Source organism: Pelophylax lessonae (genome assembly GCF_965119305.1).
Source record: "Pelophylax lessonae genome assembly, chromosome: 7".
In the NCBI taxonomy this organism is placed as follows: Eukaryota; Metazoa; Chordata; class Amphibia; order Anura; family Ranidae; genus Pelophylax; species Pelophylax lessonae.
The window spans coordinates 238587863-238614466 of record NC_138774.1 but is presented as its reverse complement, the minus strand read 5'-3'; the positions used below and the strand labels follow the sequence as shown (position 1 = coordinate 238614466).

Genomic DNA, 26604 nt, shown 5'->3' with positions numbered 1-26604 from the left:
TGTTGTGTTGGTTGAAATGTGCTCTAGACTGCACACAAATTTTCTCGGCCAACAACAACCAACTTCAGAGGTGATGTCATGTGCTGGTTTACTTTCCCTGTGTTTTTTCTTCTCTAAACATGCCCAGTCTTGCTCATCTGATTTTTGTCTGCCGAAATCTATACTGACTGACGGAAAATCAGCCGTTCTGTTGATGGCCAAGAAAAATTTTATAGCCTGCACACCAGATTTTGTTCGGCCGAAAAGTCGCAGTCGGTTATCGGAAGCAGCATAGCAACAAGCAGACAATTGGCCGATCGGACGTTGGCCGAAAATTCACGGCCAACAATTGTTGCGTGTGTACGAGGCTTAAGTCACAGAAAGAAGGGGATGAGAGTGGAGGTGTGTACGCTCTTCCCCTCCACCCGCCATGTCGGTCCCACAGATAGGCAAGCAAAGCTCAAAACATGGCGGGGGGGGGTGTCTGAGCAATAGGGTGGCAGCACAGCCACCTCAATGCTTTCACCCGACAGGCAGTCTGCTTGTCCATTTTAGGTCTATCCTGGTGGCTGCAGCGACCCGATTGTGTGTGAAACCCCCCCCCACTGTCAAGTCCGTACAGTGTAGGGGGGGGGGGGGTTTGGAGCGCTGGCAGGGAACCCAAGAGCATGATCTGAGCTGCTCTGTGCAAAACCATTACACAGAGCAGGCAAGTGTGCCAGGTTTATTTAGAAATGATATAAATAAAATAAGAAGATGACTTTACAATTACTTAAATGCAGACTCTCGATAGTCTCTCAATCTGAGCTTCTGAGCTGAGTCAGAGGAGAATTGTAATGACCTCTTCTATGGACAACTTCCAGAGTCTGTGGACCTGGGATCACTTCCAAAAGCACTATTGCCGGGAAGGGAGGACGGGATTACAGAAATCTTCGTCAGCACCTTTCCCACACAAAAGGCATTCGAATACTTTATATAATATATTGCATTCGGCATCGTATCTCATATTGCAAGAAAAAAAAAAAAAATTTTTTAGTCCCCAACCTTCCAAACCTCCAGTAACGGCAGCTAGTTTAACAAAGTGCCGAATCTAGATGAAATGTATTTCCTGCACAGAAACCTTAAAAAGCTTCGCATACGAAAAACACAAAATGCTTAAAATTTAACCCAACAATAGTTTCCCTCTCATAGAATAGTTGGTTTCCTATAGACATTTAACGCCGTACAAAACACCATCCAGAGATTTTTGTTTTGTTGGGCTGGCCGGTTGCCAAACTTCCCCAGAAGACATCCTGTAACCCAGTGCAGAGTTCCAGGACGTACAGCAGCAGAGCCACGTATGCACAGGCGAGCCTTTCATATCGGGGAGGACGATGTGAAGAGGAGCTGTCAGAAGGCAGGAAGCATGGCTCTCTCTAAGCCTCTGCACACATACAGCTGCCAAAAGAGCTGACACACTATTCTCAACTGCAATACAGGCACTGCTGATGTGGCTGTTAGCACTTATGTGCCAGCAAATGCTTCAAATCATTTAACCTGCATAACAGTCCAATTAGAGTTTATTGCTCCAACAGGAGCTGGTCTCCAACACCGTTTGCAAAAAGAATTGGGGGGGGGAACAAAATAATAAAAAAAAAAAAATAAAACACACATACAAAAAGCCTACAACCTCAAATACACAACCCCCCCCCCCCCCCCCACAAAAAAAAAAAAAAAAAAAAAAAAAAAAAAGAGTACATGTATAATACATAATTCTATACATAATATATAATTATATACATAAAAGGTTGGTATAGTGAACATGGTGTTAATTTAAAAGGTCAATCACAGAGGACCACGGGGCACTCTTTACGTCTGCAGGAAACGAGATTTCATCTCCAAATACAGAACGGTTTCTTCACAGTAAGAGCTGTGAAAATATGGAATAGACTCCAAGAGATGGTTCTGGCCAGCTCAGTAGATCGTTTTAAGAAAGGCCTGGATGGTTTCCTAAATGTACATAACCAAATGTACATAACCGAATACTAATATTTATAGGTAAAATTAACCCAGGGAGTATCCGATTGCCTCTCGGGGGGGCAGGAAGCAATCTTTTTGCCCTGTTGAAGCAAGTTGGATCATGCCTTATTGGGGGTTTTTTTTGCCTTCTTCTGGATCAACTTTGGCCCTCCAGCGCTGCAATGTCATGGCTGACACATTTCCGCAGTTTTCCATCCAGGTTCGCGGGAGCTGGCGTTTCCGGCACGGGCTCTGAAGACATCATCCGCTGCATGCATTCTGAATATCACTATCAGTACTACCACTTTGAGGGCTCATTCACATCACTGCACTGCTGCAACGCAAAATATTGGTGTGCCATTTATTGTGAACAGCAACACAACACACTTTTACCATGCACCTGCAGTTTCAGTTTTTGGTCTGTTGCAGTACATTAGCCAACCTATTCAAAAGAATGGGCTGCAATAACTTGTATGTTCATTGCATCACAACAGATTGCCATGGTGTAACAGCCCCTTCCTCACAGCAGGATGCAATACAAACACTGCACATTCCCTGACTAAGAAAAGACATTAACCACCTAAAAACCTTTATAGTAAACTACTCCTGCGCTGCCCTCTTATATTGAATTTTAAAAGTTTAAGTATTCTAATAGCTGGTTTACACTGATACGTGTTCCCACACCAACAAGCACAAATATGTGTGATTAAGATTATACACCAACATTCTTAAAACATGACAAATATGCCAAGATGTCAATAAAATTATGTGTCAATGCAAAACTTGTCCATCAATCTGTGTGATTTTTACTAGATCACCACAAGTTATTGTAAACCATAAAAAAAAAAAAAAAAAATTAAAAATCATCCCACATTCTGGAAAATTGTTCATCTGGGATATCACTCCCACCAAATTTTAAATTAATCTTCACACGCATAGGAAAATAATCATTGATCTGTGAAAATTTCCTAACCCACTAAGAAAGTGTTCGAGCACTCTAATTGGTATTGGCTACTTGCATGGGCTCATGATGGCAGTAGAATTTAACTGTACATCTTGCTGGCAACATATAATAAACAGTTTCAATTAAAGCATGCATCAAACTACACAAATACAAAACAAAGTAGAGACTTGGAAAAAAACTGTAGTATACATTCTGTAAAACTTTTATAGAGTACAGCAGAAGCGGCTTCCTTTCAGACCATCTTTCTCTGACTGAAGCACCTATGTGTTGTGTGAAGACAGTAAGTAGGGAGGGTGGGGGAATAATAAAGTTGGCCATAGGAAGAACTCAAATAGAACAGGACTTTATACTTTAATTGTAGGGGTGTATGTATCCCATTTTTATGTGCTTATTAAAAACTGTTGATTGTATTGTGTGTGTTTTTTTTTTTGAGAGGCCAACCACTTGCTTACTGGGCACTTCTACCCCCTTCCTGACCAGGCCACTTTTCAGCTTTCAAACAAAAAAAAAAAGACTTTACATTTTTTTCCTTCTTCACAAAACCACTTTTTTTAGTTTGTTATAAAATTCATCAAATAAGTGGATGAGGTGGCACTGATGGGTGCTGATATGGAACAGCACTGATGGGCATTACTTCAGTGCCCTGATTATTAGTATGCATGTCTTCTCAGGATTGCTGGTTACCGGCTCTCCTCTCCTCACACTGACAGCGCATGACAAAAAGGAGAGCAAATAAAAGGCAACTCTGTTTACAATGTGATCAGCTGTGATTGGATACAGCTAATCATAGAAAAGGGCCGCTGTAATTGGTCCTTTACAACGATCTGTGATCAGCTGTGTCCTATGGACACAGCGATCACAGAGCGTGCTGAAAGCGCACCCCAAGGGGCACGCGAAAGACGTGGTTTCGGGAGGTGGTCCATGGATGTCCTCCTGGAACAAGAGACGCGCACTGTAGCCGTCTTGGCTACAGGGCGGTAAGGAAGTGGTTAAAGTCCAGTTCCATTTAAGTTCTTCCAGGTTGTACTTGGTAATGCGTATACATAAAATTTGAGCATGTGGTGGTCATTATATCCATACATGGATCATAAATTGATTGGGGAGGATTACTTCATCCACCTCACTAGTGAGGGGGGTGTTCATCATTTTTTCCACCTATAAAACATGTATAGGGAGGCTAACTCTCCTGATCACGGAGGTGCCTGTGAAAGTCTCAGCCCAAGTCATTTTTTTCAATAGGTTCTTTTCATCAAAGCAGCCAAGACCAGTGAATATCTGAAAAAGGAGCCATTAGCTCCCCCTGCTGGCTGAAAATACAAAATATTTATAATTTTGTATTAGGTGTTCTAGTTTCCCAAAAAAACGTGTTCATATGTTTAGTAAATTTTTAGTATACCTGCCAATTTATTATGCAGAATCGGTAAGTAATTATGCTTTTCAGCAGTAAATCCGATATTACTTTTGGTTGAATGACTGGTTTGTCAAGAACACTGCTGTTAATTACAGGCATTCAAAAGTGGCCCTCTAGGCCTTGTTAGGCCAGACAGCCATTTGTTAAACAGGAATTGTAAAAGTGATGCCTTTAAGCGAAGAACCATTAGTAGCCTCACACCCTGTGCTCAAATCCTCATTTTAAATATACCCATAACACCGGTGTGACCTGATCTATAGTAAGACAGCGTTATACCTCACCCATCCTCTAAGGCAGATGTCCATACCTGTTTGTAGACTTGTCCTTTCTCCAGCTTTGTAATCCTATCCCACTTCAAGTCTCCATTTCCATCCACCCGACGAAAGGGCCTGTACAACACACATCATTCGGGTAAATCTGGTTTTACATTTCCAAAACACAAATGTTTTTATGACGGCTTCTAATTTTACAATGAAAAATTAGTCATGAGGTGTTATGAATCTCATCTAACACCTTAAAGCGGAGTTCCACCCGAAATTTATACTTACCTCCATCTTCTCGCTCCCGGTCACCTGAAAAACAAATGGATAATCGCAATTTTTTTTTTTTTTCACTTACCTTTTAGAGAAAATATACTCACCTTACTTCCTTCTTCCTCCCCTCGGCGGCCACGGCGATTCGTCACTTCCTGGCTTTTGCAATGATTCCTGGGAGCTGAACGTCATCGCTCCCAGGAATCATTGCGCCTGCACCGGCCCCGACGTCAGTTCCGGGGCGCGCGCGTCATTCCCTTCTAAACAGCTTCTGGGCATGCCCAGAAGCTGTGGAGGGATGACGCGCGCGACCCGGAAGTGACGTCGGGGCCGGTGCAGTGCATCGTGGGACCGAAGAAGGAGGAAGAGGACCGAAGAGGACGCGGAAGAGGATCGTGCTGGCTTCAAGCTGCCCACACCTGAGATGGCAGCGCTGGAGAAGACAATTTCAAGGTAAGTATTTCTCCTGAAAGGTAAGTGCAACCCGGGACAGATCAGAGGCTAGCCATTGTGGAATGTGCTAGCCCTGACTGTCCCGGGGGTATTTTTGTAAAAAAAATGTATAACCAGGGTGGAACTCCGCTTTAAGCCCGACTGCAGCCAAAATGCTTGAATAATGGGTTAGAACATCCGTCAGGTTTTATTGCAGGTTGTGCAGAGAATTTGAGATAATTGGGTTGATTTACTATAAGCAAATGGTTTGTTCAAACGGAAATTGCCCAAGATCCTAGTAAATGTGGTGAAGTTTCACTTTTCTAAAGAACAGCCAATCACATAAAAGGAGAGAAAAAAAATAAAGAAAAAAATCCAACCATTCATTTTTGATTGCATGTGATTGAATGATGGAAGTCAGCAGAGTTTCCCCCCATTCATTAAGAATCTTCAAGAAATGCCGCCACTACGGTAAAATCCACAGATTGTCTTTAATAGAAAGAATCCAGAAATCCAGACAGAGGGTCAGCGGGTTTCGGCCATTAGTGGATTTTATGCTTGGTTCCATTTATTAAAAGGCCAATTGTCTGTGGATTCTATTGAACAGCCGGCATTTCTTCAAGATTCGGATTCTTACAGCAGCTGACAACTTGAGTACCAGTAAATGCACTCAACATGATTATGGAGAGGAGATAGCAGCGGTGTAGGTTTTGCTTTCACCCATTAAGTTCTGGGGAACAGCGAAAAAAGGGGGCAAAGAAGCCAGTTGGGACTTTAAAGTGAGGTCTATTTATGTATTGTTTATACCATTACTCATGTGTATCATCTTTCTATAGATGCTTGTACTATGCCTGCTCCTGATGAAGTGACCAAGTCACGAAACGCGTTGAGATTTACACAGGCTATTTTAGCCAATACAAGTTATTATATATTATGTATCCAAGACCTTTGTTTACATTTTTTAACATTCTGTATCTACCAGGAGAAGAACGCATTACCATGTATTTGTCTTGTACCAATAAGCCCCCTTTTTGTCTTTTTGTTTACTTCATTACCATGGGTTATGTGGTTATAGTGCGCAATTTGGTTACCCTAATATTTTGGCTCATAGACAGTTCAATAAAGAGATGTTTTATTACTTCCTTCTGGTCCTTGTTATTACATATCAATGCTATATATTCATGCTTGGCCACACCTCATTTAAAGTCCCAACTGGCTTCTTTGCCCCCTTTTTTCGCTGTATGCAATAGGGATGGAGACTCCGTTGGTCAGGAGTCTCATAAAGTCCCAAATTCCCCCTTCCTTTTGACAAGTTCCGGGGGAGATTATTTAACATAAAAACTTCCCTTCCAAAGTGTACAGCCTCTTTGCCTTTAGGAAATCAACAGGTTAAAGGGGACATTAATTGGTGGCCATCTCCCCAATAGGATCAGATAGAAAACAGACTATTTTTTTGTAGTGTGAAAGAAATTGGATTTTATTTCTGCATATGTCCCCCTTTCTCAATGACACCCCATCATTTCTTGTACTGATGTCACCAGACAGGACTCTCCCCAATGGGGACCTAAAGTCATTAAAAAAGTCCCATCAGAACCTCTGACCCTTCCACACTTCACCCGAAGCTTCAAAAAAAAAAAAAAAAAAAAAAAAAAAAAAAAAAAAGTTTCATCCAATCGATGGCTACCAAAAGCAGATTTCTGATACTTTGCTGCTCTTGCAATCCAGAATGCAAATACATTTCTTACTAGAAAGATTACAGAGGAGTGGCAAGGCGACCGCTGAATAAAGAATGGAAATCCACATACATGGACTGTTTGTCTGCCAAAGATTGCAATCTTTTCAGCCAGTCTTGTGATTTGCACGTGACTGCATGCACAGGCAGGGATAGATATGCCACAATTTTTAGTTTTACAGCTTCTAGTGTCACCTCTCCGCTCAGTGGCCTGATATATCAGCTGATTCTCCAATAAGAAAGCAGGCAGCTTTGCAGGTTATGCCATGACGACATATTCTGCATAGTGGAAACACTAAAAAATAGTGGAGTCTCCTGCTTGACTGTACAGAATTGTATTAACCACTTCGGGACCGGAAGATTTCCCCCCCCTTAACGACCAGGCCATATTTTGCAATTCGGCACTGCGTTACTTTAACCGACAATTGCGCGTTCGTGCGACGCTGTACCCAAATAAAATTGAGGTCCTTTTTTCCCATAAACAGAGCTTTCTTTGGTGGTATTTGATCACCTGTGCGATTGTTATTTTTTGCGCTATAAACAAAAAGAGCGACAATTCTGAAAAAAAAATAAAAAAAATTAACATTTTAGGCCAATTTGTTTTCTGCTACATTTTTCTTTTTTTTTTTTTTTTTTATTTACCAAAAATATCACAATAAGCGTATTTTGACTGGTTTGCGCAAAAGCTATTGCGTCTACCAACTACGGGAAAGAGGTATTTTTTTTTTTACTAGTAATGGCGGCGATCTGCGATTTTTAGCAGGACTGCGACATTGCGGCTGACAGATTGGAACCCTAACTGATATTTGACACTTTTGGGGGGGGACCAGTGACATTACTACAGTAATCAGTGCTAAAAATATGCACTGTTACTGTAATGACACTGGCAGGGAAGGGGTTAACACTGGGTGATCAAGGGATTAAATGTGAGCCTAGGGGGGTGATTCTAACTGTGGGGGGCGTGGCTTCTGAAATCATCACAGAGACCTGTGTTCCTACATAGAAGGATCACAGGCGCTCCGTGATCATTCCAGAGAGAACGGTCAGCTGTGTTACACTGCATTTGAGGTTATGCCCCCGCACAAATGTCACATTGGGAGCAGCCGCTGTGTCCCAACGGACATAAAATGGGACAGTCAAGTAAACACAGGCCTTACACTGGTATACGCTGTAGTGAACGAGGCCCAAAACCAGTAAAGGTGTATTTATTTCAACCATAGCTGCCAACTGGAGTGCCACTTTAACTACTCCCATTTAGCTTAGAGAACTTCCGCTTTTAACCACTTAAGCCCCGGAAGATTTTACCCCCTTCCTGACCAGGGCCTCTTTTGCGATTCGGCACTGCGTGACTAACGGACAATTGCGCGTTCGTGCGAAGCGGTACCCAAATAAAATTGAGGTCCTTTTTTTTCCCATAAACAGAGCTTTCTTTTGGTGGCATTTGATCACCTGTGCAATTTTTTGATCATGCGCTACAAACAAAAAAAAGAGCGAAATTTTGCAAAAATAACAATACCACATTTTTTTTATATGAAATTCCCCAAAAAAGTAAAAATCTAAATTTAACATTTTTGGCCAATTTTTTTTCTGCTACATATGTTTGGTTAAAAAAAAAAAAAAAAAATACGCAAAAAGCATATTTTGATTGGTTTGCGCAAAAGTTATTGCGTTTACTAACTAAGGGAAAGATTTGTCATTTTTGTTGTTTTTTTTTTTTACGAGTAATGGCAGTGATCTGCAATTTTATTTGCAGGACTGCGACGGACAGATCGGACCCTTGACTGACATTTTGGGGTTACCAGTGACATTACTACAGTAATAAATATGCACTGTTACTATAAAAATGACACTGGCAGTAAAGGTTAACTTTATTGGAGAAGGAGGGGTTAAGTGTGTCCCTAGGGGCGTGGTTCTAACTGTATAGGGATGTGGCTTGTGGTGTAACAGATATACGATCCTACAAAGGACAGTATGATCTCTGCACTTACACAGGGGAGAATGACAGGCGGCTTTGTTTACATTAGCCGCCTGCCTTTCTCCCTCTGCAGCGGACGATCGCGAGTGACCAGGGGACATCGGGTCCGCCGGTCACACGCGGGGGGGGGGGGGGGGAATCCGTGAATAGACGGGGCGGGAGCGCGGGCTCGCCCCCTAGAGCCTCACAGTACTATGTCACTTTGCCTGTGAGGGGCTGACTGCCGCAGTAAATATACTATGGGTGGTCGGCAAGAGGTTAAAAAGGCACAGGTAAATCCGAATACCACTTCCAGACAGGAATCCGGTGCTGAAAAATAGAAAAATCCTTTGTTGTAGCACTGCAAGACTTTAGAGATGTAAGTTGTGCAGGAACAGACCGGAAACCAACTTTATCACAGTTCAGGCCAATCACTCATGAGATTGAGCAACTGGCTTGTAGTTATGAAGATTTATGAACTTCCAGAGCAGCAACTAAAGTGACTACAGAAAGAAGTCCTCATTGTCTACAACAGGCTCATTGCCAGGCATTACTCATTTGAATGATTACTAAGCACCTATCCAGCCATTGCCATGATGTCAAATGCTGACATTGCACAACCTCCATGCAGACCAGGGAATCCACTGCACGTTTTCATAATCCTAGTCATAAAATGTGTAGTAATCATGCCGTGCAATATTTACACTGTGACGCTTGTCTGTTCACTTCTACATGGCTCACACTGCTTAAGCAATCTGACTGGCTGCTGATGTGAATTCTCAGAACAGGCTGATGTAAATACACACATTGGACCACTTACAGCATGGCAGGTGACAAGTTACACGAATGAGACTGGAAATAAACTCAGGATCATGCAAGACTATCTCAAGGGTATCAAAAGTTAGTGGGACTTCAGCCAGAAACACACAATTACCAAAGGTATTGGGACGCCTGCCTTTACACGCACATGAACTTTAATGGCATCCCAGTCTCAGTCCGTAGGGTTCAATATTGAGTTGGCCCACCCTTTGCAGCTATAACAGCTTCAACTCTTCTGGGAAGGCTGTCCACAAGGTTTAGAAGTCTGTCTATGGGAATGTTTGACCATTCTTCCAGAAGCGCATTTGTGATGTCAGGCATTGAGGACGAGAAGGTCTGGCTTGCAGTCTCTACTCTAATTCATCCCAAAAAGGTGTTCTATTGTGTTGAGATCAGGCCAGTCAAGTTCCTCCCAACTCCGAACTCACTCATCCATATCTTTATGGACTGGTCCAAATCATTTGGTGGAAGGGGGGGGGTGGATTATGGTGTGGGGTTGGGCTTGGTCTCAGTGAGGGGAACTCTTAAGGCATCAGCATACCAAGACATTTTGGACAACTCCATGCTCCCAGCTGCGTGGGGAAAAAAAAAAAAAAAAAAGTTTGGGGATGGCCCCTTAATGTTCCAACATGACTGCGTACAAAGCAAGGTCCATAAAAGGCAGGGATGAGCAAGTTTGAGGTGGAGGAACTTGACTGGGCTGAGTACTGATCTCAACCCAATAGAACACCTTTGGGATGAATTAGAGTGGAGACTGCAAGCCAGGCATTCTCATCCACATCAGTGCCACAGACATCACAATTGTGCTCCTGGAAGAATGGTCAAACATTCCCATAGACCCGCTTAAACCTTGTGGACAGCCTTCCCAGAAGAGATGAAGTGGTTATAACTGCAAAGGCGGGCCAACTAAATATTGAACCCATCGGACTAAGCCTGGGATGCCATTAAAGTTCATGTGGCAGGCATCCCAATACTTTTGGAAATTTTCATTTATTGTGCTTGTATAGACAAATCCATCCAGCACCTGACACTAAATTCCACTGATGGCAAGTGAATGGCTACCAGATTTGTTTATAAAATAGAAAAAGCAAGCCATCCCGAAAAGAGCCTCAAGTTGTCTAAGGGCTTAACAAAAGTCAAGTTCCTCCACCATTATGGCACTTTTTCGGTCACTTGTTTTGCTTAGCATTCAACTAATGCACATTATGGGGTGCTGACTTTTTCTATTTTACAAAGATTGTTTTACTGTCCGGGTCCCTTTTGGGGGGGGGGGGGGGGGGTGGAGAAATTCCGCTCATACTGCCTAGGCAGACCTGATGGAGCTGGGAGAAGGTACCTGCTAAAACCAAGTTGGGCTGGCAGGTTGCTTGAAGGCGATGTTCAAGCAGAACTTCTTTTAGGGGTGAAGTTCTGCTTTAAGTCTGCAGCTACCCCAATTTTATGTACCGGAAGAAATGGGGCAAAAAAAATAAATAAATTGCGGTTCTGGCCAGAAGTTATGCAAAGGCCATACATCTTTTCTTCTAAAAATCACATTATTTAGACTTCCAAGCACTCACTTGATGCAATCATTGAAGAAATGAGGTTTGTCTGCTTGAACGATCACCACATCGAAAAAGTCCCTCCAGTCCTTGCCCACCATGTACTTCATCCCCTTGTCTCTATAAGAAAGAATTAAACCATCAACAACCAGTAAAACATTTCTACATTTCAGTGATATTATATTACAGATACAAAAAAAAACTGGCACTATAGATCCAGACTCTCTCAAGTAGCTATTAAGAGTTGCCAAACATGTAAGCTAGAGAAGGCTAGAGAGGGATCATTTTGATGTAGTTGGCCAGCTTGAAACTGTATTGCAATGAGATGCCTGAAGTTGCAGTATTATTGGCTTTAAGTTTGTGCCGATACCCCTTTGTAATGAAAAAAAATACAACGAAATGTGTTACTAAGTCTTGAATGTCAACATTTCTCCCCCCCCCCCCCCCCCAAAAAAAAAAAAAAAAAAAAAAAAAAAAAAGGATTTACACTCACCTGCTCTGTGTTATGGTATTACACAGAGCAGCCCTTTACCTGCTCTTTTGGGGCACTGTGCTTTTCTTCGTGTTCTCAAAGAAAGCTGCTTGCATTAGGGGCACATGTGCAGGCACGCTCCAGAGCTGTCCCGTCTGGGTCGATAGATACAGCATGGTTAGGCCCCACCCACGCTGCCTGCTCACAGCATTTGATTGACAGCAGCAGGAGCCAATGACTCCCACTGCTGCCTCTGCCTGTGAGAGCAGTAAAAGGAACCAGCTACAGACCTATGCTATACGATTTCTGTCCGAAGTGACAGTTCGCACTGCGATATGTGAACTAATCTGGGGGTGTCATTAACTTTGTATTGACACTCCCAGCGACACTCCCAGCAGTTCCCATATGGCAGTGTGAAGTGCTTGTGAGTCGGGTGCGATGCGGGCACCTGCAGTGGATTTGCAGGGTTCCCGCATCGCACCAGTGTGAACCGGCACTCAATCATAAACACTTGTGCTCAGTGTTGCACAGTTCTCCTTAGCCATTAAAACCCTCCACCATTCTATACACTCAGACGGTAAGCCATTGCAAGCCTTGACCCATAGCCATGGAACCTGGTGACATATCCAGAACTGTAGGGGGTTAAGAGGGCTTCATGAGGAACTGGCGATAGATGGCTGACGCTCCTAACACGAGGTTGCGGCGGCAATAACGTCAGCATTTAGGCCCCTCCCTCCCGATGAGTTTTGTGTACATGCACATTTTAATAGGATCGGCCTAATAGTCCATCTATCGCCAGTTCCTTGTGAAATCCTCTTAACCCCCTAGAGTTCTAGAAAGGTCACCAGGTTCTATGGCTTTCCTTCTGGTGAGTGTATAGAATAGTGAAGGGTTATCAAGGATAAGCAGCACTGTGCAACACTTTGGGCACAAGTGTTTATAATTGAATGCTGGATATTGGCTCTCTGGTGAGTGTTTTGACACATTGCACTGTCACAGTGGGCTTTTGAATCAAGAATGGGTTGTCCGTTCACTGCAGTTGGTTACACATAGAACAGGATCTATCTAACACATGTACTTTTTTCCATTTATGTAAAGCACTGCACATATGCTTCTCTCCTGTCCTTGAAATAATATTTGGCTGAATCGTAGAAATGCTGGATTAAGATCGTGGAGGGGGAGCGCTCTTAACAATTGTGCAGCTCTATTACATAGCATTCACTATATAGCAGAGAAAATGCACTCCCCCTGAATGTGAACATGCCAAATAACGTAGGACATGTATTATCACAATTTAAACCTTCCCAAAAGTGTAGGATGCGTTACCCCAAACATTTCTGAAAGCCCAACATGTACTATCCAATGTAAACATTACCTATATTGGATGACATGCATCCCCCATGTAAACACTCTCGAGTACAAAGTGTGCAATCCCCAAATGTAAACACTCCCGATAGAGGACATACATTCCTCCAATGTCAACACTCCTGATAGAGGAGAATTTACGTCACCAATGAAAGAGCCCATATCCGAGAATGTGCATTCAACCAAGGCAAAAACGCATATCCAGGAATACACCGTCTTCTCTCAGCAGGCCTGAGTACCGACTGCCTACACTTGGATCAACTAGGAGCTGGAGGGACATATGTGATGGTAATGGGTTATGTACCAACTGTTTATGCTGCCAGGTGTCTGATGCCCCTTACTGTTTAGTACTTTTTCCTCCTCCGTTTTAGGGTCCATTTTATAAAAGTGGCTATACTGCCCTTCGCTGAAATGGACACTGCATTTACCTTATTACAGAATGAGCGATAGTGAAAGAAAGAAGGATCTACATGGGAGAACTTACACAAAGCTAAAAGGACTATTGGTGATGAGGAAAAGCTTCTTCCCATGACTGGCAAGACGGTGCAGAACGGCATAGGTCTCGTCCCCACGTAGGATGTATTTTTCTAAGGGAGACAGCGACACATTAGAAAGCATAGTTTGCACAGATCACTATGTACTTGTAAGTACCCAAAGATTCAGAAAATGCCTAAACACAATTTTCTTCCATCAAATAATTTATCTGCAACATATGAGATGAGAAGATATTACATTTTCCCTCACACCAAGCATTCGGCCATCAGCTGACTGGGCTTAAATTGCCATTATACTACTATATACTATTGGTAACCTATATCCCACCACCCAGCCATTCCAATCTAACCTGCACTACTTCCTCACCCCATACCCAACTGCTTATGGACCACTGCTGCAGAGCCACAGCTTTGTAGGGTTTGCAGCTTGTCCTAGGGAATATCTTCTTAGCAATGGCAAGGACTGAGGCCCTATGAAATGAATGGAGTCATTTACGAAGGACCTGCGGTGGCTCCATTTAAGTCAATAGGGCATCAGTGCATCGGAACAGAGAATTAGGTTAGGATGGGCTGTAAAAACTGGTTGATGCTTTGGCTCTTCAAAATAGGTATACAAGCAGCTATGGTAAAAAAGGGAAAGAGGTGTGTGCATTTTAGCTTTGAAGGAATGTGAGAAGATTTGGGCGGTGGTAGCAATTTTTTTTTTTTTTTAATACATTTTTAAAGAAAGAAAAAAAATTGAGTGAAAACAAAGCATTACTGGGCCTAGCCAAAATATTGTAATGCAAAATTGTCTCCAAGACAAACAATTCAAACAAAAGAAAAGCTTGACATTGCATACATATGCAGTGCCTTGAAAAAAGTATTCAAACCCCTTGAAATTTTCCATATTTTGTCATGTTACAACCAATAACGCAAATGTTTCTGACGTAAAGGATAAATGGTTTTCAGGTTTTACAAATATGTGAAAAGTGTGGCATGCATTTGTATTCAGACCCCGAGTCAATACTTTGTAGAACCACCTTTCGCAGCAATTACAGCTGCAAATCTTTGCGGATGTCTACCAGCTTTGCACATCTAGGAGAGTGAAATCTTTGGCTATTCATCTTTGCAAAATAGCTCAAGCTCTGTCAGATTGGATGGAGAGTTTCTGAACAGCAATTTTCAAGTCTTGCCAAAGATTCTCAATTGGATTTAGGTCTGGACTTTGACTGGGCCATTGTAACACATGAATATGCTTGGCTCTAAACCATTCCATTGTAACTCTGGCTCTATATTTAGGGCTGCTGTCCCGCTGGAAGGCGAACCTCCGTCCCAGTCAGTTTTTGCAGACTCTAAAAAGGTTTTGTTTCAAGATTGCCCTGCAACTGACCAGCTTCCCTGTCCCTGCTGAAGAAACGCATCCCCACAACATGCTGCTGCCACCACCACCATGTTTCACGGTGGGGATGCTGTGTTCAGGGTGATGTGCAGTGTTCATTTTCTGCCACACATAGCCTTTTGCATTTCGGTCAAAAAAGTTCAATGTTGGTCTCATGTGACCGAAGCACCTTCTTCCATGTGACCGAAGCACCTTCTTCCACATGAGTCTGCTTTTCTTCTTCGTGTGTTCTCAAAGAAAGCTCCACATGTTTGCTGTGTCCTCCACATGGCTTCTCGCAAACTGCAAATGGGACTTTTTAGGCCAGATTTGTGGAGTGTACAACTAATAGTTGTCCTGTGGACAGATTCTCCCACCTGAGCTGTGGATTTCTTCAGCTCCTCCAGAGTTACCATGGGCCTCTTGGCTGCTTCTCCGATTAATAATCTCCTTGCCCGGCCTGTCAGTTTAGGTGGACAGCCATGTCTTGGTAGGTTTGCAGTTGTGCCATACTCTTTACATTTTCAGATAATGGATTGAACAGTGCTCCATGAGATGTTCAAAGCTTGGGATATTTTTTGAATTTGTTGAAATAGGTAGGGGGGAAAAAAAAAAAAAGAAAAAAGAAGAAGTGGTTCCCAACTGGTCAACAAGTCATGTTTTGGGACATCTTTTTTATTTTTTAAAGGAAGGACTTTTTGGCCTCTTAAAATGGTTGGGGGGGGGGGGGTATGAAATAGAAAAACTACTTTGCAAGATCTCCTGATGATCCAAGAGTACCACACCATTTACGCTCCCTACAGTAATAACAAAATACAATAATCCCATCACTCAAAGCTGACATGTGATGTGACCTTGGCTAGGTGTGTGCATTCATTTTTTTCTCAAGAATGCAGAGAAATACAACTTTTTTCGTTTGTGTGACCTTCCTAGACGATGACAAGTCGAGCCCCAAGGCTGATGTGTAGGCCTTCCAGGGATTAGAAGAAGTTATGTTCACATGCTTCTGAAAAGGGTCTATTGTTTGAAGCAGAGTACACATCCCATCCCCCCAAATACAAAGCTTGACCATGCAGAGCTCCAAAAGCCAGTAGCAGCCTAGAGATTAGATCTTAAGAGGGGGGAAAACTTCTTTCCAGGACGAAAAACAGACATCAATTTACAGAGAGATACAATAACAGACACTCACCAAGATCTGACATGATCCATTTGTACATAAAGCCTTTAACATGGACATCTCTGATTGCATCCTGCAAGAGAAAATTATATACAATTATGGGTTCTCTCTGAAGACGAAAGTTTAGATAACATTTGCCAAGACTAGTCCTACATGCACAGATTTTAACATCCTATCTGATGTTTGTGTATTCATGGTGTTACAGATGCTTGGATACAATAGCTGGCAGCGGAGATCCCACCATCCACACGGTTTACAATTGATTGAGGAATCTCTGCTGCCGACAATGTTCTACAACAGGTGCGACACCATGATCACCCAATCATCTGATGGGATCACTTGCTCGGCTGTCACATTTCCACCCACCTCCATTTTTCAACTAAAATGTGTCAAACTTGATGGTGCCAACATGGCCAACCAGGGCTTGAATCCTGGCCGATTCAGCAGGACAAAATCCGAGCCATGTACACCATAAAGAAAACAGGATTTCTGTTCTACAATTTCCTAAACAAGACCATAAATCTTGCACTGGGTCAAAGAAAGCAAAATTTCAAAGAAAAAAAATAACTAAAAAAAAAAAAAAAAAAATTAGAAAGCAAGTTTTGCCACCACTGGAGCAAACTGGATCATGCTTCAATGGTTTTTTTTTAACTTTCTATGGACCAACTGTGGGTATATGATGAGTAAAAAAAATGGTTTTCAACTTATTTTTTCTTGTTTTTTATTGGTTTAACCACTTCGGGTCCGCTTACTGTATATTTACTGTGGCAGGCTGGCTCGTACAGGCAAAACTACGTAGATCTACGTCGCTCGCCTGGGGGCAGCTAGGGGGGCGAGCGCTCGCCGCCACGCTCCTGCCCCCGATCGTCAGCGCTGAGAGAGAAGGACGGTCGGCTATTGTAAACACAGACGACCGTCCTTCCTGGGATGATCACAGAGCTCATGTGGTCCTACTATATAGGATCGCATGCCTGATCATTTCACAAGCCCAACCCCCATACAGTTAGAAACACTCCTAGGCTTACATTTAACCCCTTGATCACCTATACTGTTAACCCCTGCCAGTGTCATTTTTACAGTAACAGTGCATACTTTGTAGCACTGATTACTGTAGTAATGTCACTGGTACCCCCATAAGTGTCAAAAATGTCAGTTAGGGGTCCGATCCGTCTGCCGCAATGTTGCAGTCCCGCAAAATAAAAAAAAAAAAAAAAAAAAAAAAAAAAAAAAAAAAAAAAAAAAAAAAAAAAAAAAAAAAAATCGCACAGGTGATCAAATACCACCAAAAGAAAGCTCTATTTGTGGAAAAAAATACAGTGCCGCACGACCGGGCAATTGTCCGTTAAAGTAACTCAGTGCCAAATCGCAAATTAGGGCCTGGTCATTAAGGGGGCAAATCCTTCCGGTCTCAAAGTGGTTAACTAGATAGATTGTAGTCTAACTATGCAACTAGAAATATTCCTGTTCTGTGGGCAACATAAAAGTTCTGTATTTGCCCCCACTTTTTCCCCAGTAATATTGGTGATTAGGGAGAGGGAGGGACTCCCTAACAGGACTGAAAAAAGTAAGGGACAAAATACCAATACCGTCACTTAGAGAAAAATAGACTAATGTGATCTCAGCCAGTTCCTGGAGATCAAACAAAGGTTCTCCAGCCCAGCAATCAGATGGTCCCACTTGATTTATTAAATGAAGTGTGAATATATATATATATATATATATATATATATATATATATATATATATATAAAAATAAATAAACTTCCACGTGGTCTGCACTGGAATTATGAAACAACTTTTGCTTATGCAAGCTCTGCCCTTTCCCCGGTGACCAAACACCAAGAACACTCTTATGTTGCATCCAAGATGCTTCCTGTTTGCACAATATACAGATTAACAAAAAAAAAAAAAAAAAAAAAATGTTTACTTGATCCCTTACCCAATAACTCTAGAAATCTCAGAAGAGAACCCGACAAAAAAGGTTAATACGGCCATTAATCAATGGTGTGTGTTGCCCATAAGAGATTGAGCAGATTTCACCATCTAATTTTCCAGGGCCATTCAGAGAAGGCTGAAATGTGAATGACTAATACAAGAAAATGGCTCAACTTTCCTCCAATTCAGTCTTGGTGGATCAGTCCCAGAACACAAAGTAGACATTAGAGATCCCATGTAATTTGGAAACCAAGCAGTATTAAAATGTGTTCCATTATGAAACCTATGCTGCTTCCATAATCAACAAAAACATTACTATAAAATGTCAAAAAGGTTCCCCATCACCATACACATAAATCTTAGGTCCATTATTATTGTCAGACACATGGCTATTTCCCCAGCCTAGCCTTTCTTGGACACAGGCCTATCCTGGGGCACAAATGAATAGAAACATAGAATGTGTCGGCAGATAAGAACCATTTGGCCCATCTAGTCTGCCCAATATATCTGAATCCTATGAATAGTCCCTGGCCCTATCTTGTATGAAGGATAGCCTTATGCCTATCCCATGCATGCTTAAACTCCTTCACTGTATTTGCAGCTACCACTTCTGCAGGAAGGTTATTCCATGCATCCACTACTCTCTCAGTAAAGTAATACTTCCTCTTACTTTTAAACCTTTGCCCCTCTAATTTAAAACGGTGTCCTCTTGTGGTAGTTTTTCTTCTTTTAAATATGCTCTCCTCCTTTACCGAGTTGATTCCCTTTATGTATTTAAAAGTTTCTATCATATCCCCTCTGTCTCTTCTTTCTTCCAAGCTATACATGTTAAGGTCCTTTAACCTTTCCTGGTAAGTTTTTTCCTGCAATCCATGTACTAGTTTAGTAGCTCTTCTCTGAACTCTCTCTAGAGTATCTATATCCTTCTGGAGATATGGCCTCCAGTACTGCGCACAATACTCCAAGTGAGGTCTCACCAGTGTTCTGTACAGCGGCATAAGCACTTCTCTCTTTCTACTGCTTATACCTCTCCCTATACATCCAAGCATTCTGCTGGCATTTCGTGCTGCTCTATTACATTGTCTTCCCACCTTTAAGTCTTCTGAAATAATTACTCCTAAATCCCTTTCCTCAGATACTGAGGTCAGGACTGTGTCAAATATTCTATATTCTGCCCTTGGGTTTTTACGCCCCAGGTGCATTATCTTGCACTTATCCACATTGACGAACACAACTCCTCATCTTCTTGACCATTGGGTTATACTGCCCCCTACAGGAGTAGGACACTAGGCAGGAAAAAGCTTTACTATGCCTATGGGGCAGTCCCAGGGGGTATACTCCCACTCTCAGCTATAGGCTCTCGGCATTCTTCTGACACTGCTTGTAACAAAACAGAGTGCCTATAGTTGAGAGTGGGAGTATACCCCCTGGGACTGCCCCATAGGCATAGTAAAGCTTTCCTGCCTAGTGTCCTACTCCTGTAGGGGGCAGTATAACCCAATGGTCAAGATAAGGAGTTGTGTCCGTCAATGAACATCAGATAAATGGATTTTATGGTAAGTCAAAAATTCCATTTCCTCTTTCGTTCATTGACAGTTCCTTATCTTCTTGACCATTGGGACATCCCAAAGCAGTGTCAAACATAAGGGGTGGGAACAGCAAGAAAAATTCAAGGTAAACTATAGCCAACCAGTTAACATGGAGCTCAACCATAAACAACTGGAGCTCACCAAAAAAAAAAACCTAAGGACCAGGTTCTCTAAAAAAAAGCAGCCTGCAAAACCATGCGGACAAAAGAAGCATCGCAGATGCCAACACATCAACCTTATAAAAAAACTTTGCGAAAGTGTGCACAGATGACCAGTTGGCCACCTTGCAAACCTGCAGCACTGATGCCTCAAAACAGAAGGCCCAGGAGGCACTAAGCGCACCTTAACAGGTAAAGGAGGAACCGGACCATTAATTGAACATGCCTGAAACACTGTCTGATCCATCTGGAAATGGTCGCAGCAGACGCAGCCAACCCTTTCAGAGGTCCATCCGTGAGCACAAATAGTGAGCGACTTCCAAAAGGACTCTAGCTGCCAGGTACACCCCAATTGCCCGAACCACATCCAGGGAATGCAAGGCAATTTCCTTAGGATGTTCAGGCCTGGGACATTAGGGAAAGCAACACAATGTCTTCATTTAAACAGGAAATCAGACAACCTTTGGAAGGAATAACTGACCAGGACGTGAACCACCTCATCTCTGAACCACCAGGTAAAGCGTAGAAGACGCCGCCAGCTCCGAAACCCTGCGCGCAGAAGTAATATCCACCAAAAAGGCAGCCTTCTGGGACAACGTAAGCAGGGGAACCTCCCAAGATTTTCGAAGGGAGGTTTCTGGATAACGGACAACCAAATTGAGGTCCCATGGCGGCAATGGAAACCGCACAGGAGGAGCCAAGTGTCAAACTCCCTGGATAAACGTGCACACCAAGAAATGTGTGGCCAATGGACGATGAAAGAAAACCGCCAAGGCAGAAACCTGGCCCTTGATTGTACCCAAGGCCAGGTGCTGCTCACTACCTCGTTGAAGGAAAAGGGGGAACCCCAGGAGGCACTCACCACGCAATGTGCATCTTCCAAGTATGATGGTAGATCTTCCTAGAGGCAGATTTTCTAGCCTTTAGCAGCGTAAGAATCACCGATTCAGACAAACCTCTATCCTTCAGCACCTGGCTTTCAACAGCCAAGCCATTAAAACCAGCGACTGTAAAGCAGGATGGAAGATTTCCTCTCAGGGAAGGTCTGCCTTCCCAAGGGCCAGTCTCCAAGGAGCATCGGCGACCAGCCATACCAGATCAGCGTACCAAGACCAGCAAGGCCAGTCTGGAGCCACTAGAATAGGTCTGTGGCGTCGGCCAGAGGATCCCGAGAGCGTGCCACAAACCTCTGTACATTGCATGGAATGTGTACAGCAGAGAGGGCTGCAACGAATTGGTCTGCCCACCTCAGAATTCCAGCAACTTCCTGAGCTACCAGGACACTTTTTGTGCCCCCTTGGTGTGATTGACCGACCACAGCCAAGGCATTGTCCAATTGAATTCATACCAGACACCCCTGAAGATAAATTTTCAATCAACTTTTCACCCGCGGAAACCTTCCCGCATAATAGGAAACAGCCCCCTAAAAAAGGGGGTCGCCTGCCACGACGCGGACGTGCAGGCAGGGTAATCTGATGGTCCTGCAGCACTAAAAAAGGGAAGGTGCCCTACACAAAGGTGGCATTGGCTGCCATCAAAATATAAGCCGCCCCCACAGCGCCACCCCTTCCATGGGAGGCGCCAAGCTGGCCGCATGGCCTAGTAGGCCACTAAATTTTTGTTGAGGCCCAGCCCCAAGTGCATGGATCTCAGCCAGGCAGCTGCCCAAAAGAGCGGGGGCTTCAGCTAACCTCTCTGGGGCTGCCCCCAACGGAGGCGCCCAAATTGGCCTTATAGCCTACTAGGCCACGGCCTAAATTTTCATGGACGCACAGCCGCTTGGCCGAGTTGACCACCCAGGGACAGTGGAGGGTGGATGTCCAAACAGAGGGTAGCGGCTTCAGCAACCATCGCTAGGGCCGCCCCACATAGCTCTCGACCAGTAGGCTGCAAAGCTGCGGCTTAAATTTTTGGCCAGATCAAGCGGCGTGAGGAGTGGATCCACGGGTGCTAAACCATCCGCCCCCCCAGTCCAACAACTGCAGCAGGGAGCCCAGAGGACATTCCTGCCCTAGTCACCAACCCACAGGGTGAGAGGAACCCTGCTCAACCCCCCGTTGCACACCAGGAAAAACCCAGCCAGCAGCAACTCCAACATGCCCCCCTTAAGAGCATGTGGCAAAAGCCATTTCATAACCTCCCTGGGGGGGGTTTGGCCAGAAGACCCACGGTGACTTGAAATTTTAGAGCAGCTGGGGGGGGGGGGGGGGGGGGAACCCCGAGGATCCCACCATCCCAGGGAGGGGCCAACGTCCACCTCAAAACCCTCCAGGTAAAGAGGGGGGGCCAGCTACTTACAGGGAACAGGGTGGGCACCGCTCCATCAGAATGGGGGGGGGGTCTGTAGGAGGAACGCTGCGACTCAGGCCGAGGCCCGTCCAGTGGGGCTATATCGTGACCGACCTAGTGCGGAGCTGAGGCCTGCGCGCACTCACTGGCCAGACTAGGAGGACCTCTCTAGATCTATCCAGTCCGCAGCCCAGTCCGGCAGTGGATTGTAGATTCTCATAGGAACAAAAACAAAATAGGAAAAAGTTAAATTTAAAAAGGAAAACAATTGGCAGGACCCGAGATCCCAGCAGGGAACTAGGTCCTGACAAGGCAGAAGAAAACTGCCTGGAGGGGAGAGTCAGGAGTATACCCCCTGGGACTGCGTAGTCAAGCTTTTTCCTGCCTAGTGTCCTACTCCTGTAGGGGGCAGTATAAACCAATGGTCATGAAGATAAGGAGCTGTGTCCCTCAATGAACGAAAGACAAAAGTAAATGCATATTTTCCCCTGAAACTATATATATTTAAATATTTTTAAAAAGGTACACTTGGCCTTCAAAACCCATGGCCTGCTCATAGCCAGTCAACAATTACTAGATATGAATTATATATAAACCTAAAACATTCTGTAAGAGAACATCTAAACCTGAAGAGTTCTAGAGAACACTACAATAAGTAGGACCAGCACAGAGATGCTCTGTAATGTCACCATAACCTACATTTGACAAAGAAAAAATACCCAGCGTAATGTGCAAACACCATATTCCTAAATCTTCCACCATAGAACAGCTCAGGGCTCGTTAACCACAATCCATTGTGCTGCTCACCATTGAGGATTGGCTCCAGGTGAGTACAACAATCATGTGCTTTCAGGGCAAATATACGAGAAGTCCTCACAGGTGTGAAAAGAATGAAATCCAATCTCCTCATCATCATCTGGTGAGGTGAGGGCAGGGTCAGGGATCATCTCTGCACCTTTCCCCCCAGGGTAATCCTTCACACACAGAAACACGAGCATGTGGACTGAAGAAAATCCGTAAACTGCATGTCTACCCTCACATAGGCTTCTGCAAAGTATTACAAGGATGTTTCATAGCAGCAAAAAAGTGAATGCAGACGTCTCATTAGAATGGGGATAAAATCCAAAAAATGGGTGTAAAAGCAGTAAAGTAATATTAAATTAATAAATTTAAAATCATAAATCCGGCCTCCCCGCAAGCTAGTGACAATGTGCTAGTATGCATCACACGCTAGTACATTATGACAGATTTACCTGTAAAATAGGATCCCTCCAGCGGCACGCTGTTACCACTGCCAGAGCTTCCATATTCACCCAGTCTTCCTTCTGGGTTTGTGGGCTCTGACTGTTTGAATGGCCAAGCCGCTCGACATCACTCCTGCACATTGCATGTCACGTCTGCGACACAGCTCTCTGGGATTGATGGCACATTTAGAGTGCAGTGCGCAAGCACAAGTGATGTCACCAGTTGCAAAACTTGTGAGAACCCTTTCACATTGAGGCGACATGACTTTGCGGGGCGACCTGTGAAGTCGCGTGCACCGTGACTTCAGCTCGACTTGCAGAGACTTCACATAATGGAAGTCTATGCAAATCGCTCCGAGGTCGCCCCAAAGTAGTACAGGACCCTTTTTCTAAGTCGGAGCAACTTGTGTCGCTCCTATTAGAACGGGTCCTGTACTACTCAATGAACCGCAACTTGTCAGGCTGACAAGTCGCGCTAATGTGAATGGGTTCTTAAGCTCTCCTAAATTGATTTCATTTATTTCAGGTACTTTTATAGCGCTGTCAATTTACGCAGCGCTTTTACATATACATTGTACATTCACATCAGTCCCTGCCCTCAAGGAGCTTACAATCTAAGGTCCCTAACTCATATTCATGCATGCATAGTAGGGTCAATTTTTATACAGGATCCAATTAACCTACCAGCATGTCTTTGGAGCATGGAAGGAAACCGGAGTACCCGGAGGAAACCCACGCAGGCACAGGGAGAACATGCAAACTCCAGGCAGGTAGTGTCGTGGTTGGGATTCGAACCAGTGACCCTCTTGCTGCTAGGTGAAAGTGCTAACCACTACACCACTGTGCCGCCCAAATGGTGCACATTATTCATTGTTCCTACAGGGAAGCTTCATTCTAAGCTTACCTGTAGGTAGAAGTGACCAAGCAAAGTTGACTACCACTTTAAAAAAAAAAAGGAATATATTTTTGTCAAGTAGTAGAAAAAGAAAATGTAATTAGTAAAAAAAAAAAAAAAAAAAAAAAAAAGTCAAAACCGCTGTATATTGCAAAATAGAATATGTGCTGTGCAAGTAAGAAAAATAAATGAAAATAGATTTTCCCATTTGGTCTATCAAAAAATGTAATGGTGGTGTACATGGATGCAACAGGTTGTTGCTCCTGTGAAGGTGGCATCAATTTATTTATTTTTTTTAAAGGCTTGCAAGAATAAAAATGAAAATTTGCATTTTAATTAGTATGCACGTGTTGCTTCTTTACAACTGAGCATATGCTTCCTAATGCAACAGAACACATTACTGCATGGATCAGATGGCTTTCCAATGGAGGCACATATTTATCACGTGTTATTTTAGACATTTTTGAGAAATAAACTCATGTAGTCACATTCCTAATCAGGTCCTGTATGCACAGAATTCCATTTTGTCTAAACACAACTAAAACTGACGGCACCTAAATGCAGGTGAAGGTACACAGTGTGAAAGGCACCATCTGGGCCTTTTCACACAAGTGTTCAGTCTGTCCGTTCTTCAGATGGAAGCAGACTGAACCACAATGTAGGTCTATGGCAGGGAAAGGTTAATCGGACACCAGTTTAGATCCAAGTCAGTTTATGTGTGCAGGGGAGGAAAAAAAAAAAAAAAAAAAAAACACAATAAAAACACACCACACAGACTCCTACAAACCACCACAAATAGAAAAGTACTCTTTCAGAGGGGCAAGTAGTAAAGCCAGGCCGCTGAACTGCGGTTTTAACTCCCCTGCTGCCCACCCTTAGAGCCCATTCAGACAGGGGCGACACGACTTGCTGAGGTGACCTGTGAAGTCGCAGTGCACAGCGTGCACCGTGACCGCGGCGCGACTTGCACGGACTTCATATAATTTAAGTCAATGCAAGTCGCCTCCAGGTCGCCCCAAAGTAGTACAGGACCCTTTTTCTATGTCGGAGCGACTTGTGTCGCTCCTATTAGAATGGGTCCTGTGCTAATCAATGGCAGGCGACCAAGTCGCGCTAGTGTGAATGGACTCTTACTGTCCCAATACAGCCAGAGAGCTGTACATATGCTGTGGCCATGATGCTCTTCCACATTTTTAATTCTGGGTGCAGGAGTTTGACCGGCAGTACTGGCTGTCAAACTCGCCCATCGAGTTTCCTGGGGCTGCGCCGCAACCATGTATTATGCAATAGTCCGACGTTATAGAGTTGAATCAGGCAGGTTGTAATGCCTATTCAAATGTCCTATGAACAGTGATCTGAACTCAGATCACTCTAGAGGGGGCCCCACATTCCACAGCAAGGCGAAAGAGCCTATGTCCTTTTCGGTTTTTGTGGACAAACAGATGTAAGGTCCTATGCACATTGGGCGTTAAGCCCCAGTGCATGCTGGTTTGGTGGTGCATGGAGCTGGACGGTGCACCTAGTTCAGACTTCTTGCATTCCAGTATTCATCCCTGGGTGCAAACGGTCCTAAACTGTCATACCGCTAGGGGCATCATCCAACCTCAGAAGCTGTCAAGCTTCTCAGTGTTTAAAGGGTTAGTTTACCTTTACCCAAAAAAAAAAAAAAACTGCAGTTTTGACTAAAGGTAAACAAGGTAAATAATGCATTTGCATGGACCATTTATGTATCTCTCGAGGCCTGACTGGAAAAAACCAAGGCTGTTCTTGTTCACCTCCATCCCACCATCACAGGCGTGATCTCTCAAACACTCAGCTCAGATACTGAATCAGGGAAGAGAAAAACGCATGCGAGGTGTTTGGAATCTGAGAAGGAGCTCACTTCTGTGATGGTGGAGGTGAACAGCAATAACTAGGCCTTGCTTAACATCTAAAATGTATTTCAGTCCAGCCTTATGAAGTACATTAACCACTTACTATAGTAGTTTTACTGCTACAGAGCGGCACCCTCTGCACTGGAGCACGTCTTTATACGTGATGAAGATTTTCCAGGTAGGGGGTGCGCACGCCAGCACACACCAATAATCCAGCAGAGGCGCATAACAACATTCTGCCTAGGTAAACAAAGCAGATGGCTGTTCTGTCAGTGGGGAATCCTGTGTTTCTGCAAAGCAGGGACATGAATCCATGCCTTTCCCTAGTAAAAGCACCTTCCACCGTAGAAGAACACAGGCTAGGCACAATTAACCCTTTGATTACCCCT

General features: G+C 43.8%; 1 protein-coding gene across 1 annotated transcript in view; it reads right to left on the bottom strand.

Moving 5' to 3' along the window:
• The window catches only part of LOC309560669 (5'-nucleotidase domain-containing protein 2-like), an 88959-nt gene that overhangs the window by 16763 nt on the left and 45592 nt on the right, over positions 1–26604 (bottom strand). Inside the window, exons 7-10 of the mRNA XM_082264293.1 lie at positions 16244–16304; positions 13685–13787; positions 11382–11483; positions 4660–4741 (exon numbers count right to left, since the gene is read on the bottom strand). Coding sequence (XP_082120419.1) covers positions 4660–4741; positions 11382–11483; positions 13685–13787; positions 16244–16304 — 348 coding nt within the window. The remainder of the gene's footprint in view (positions 1–4659; positions 4742–11381; positions 11484–13684; positions 13788–16243; positions 16305–26604) is intronic.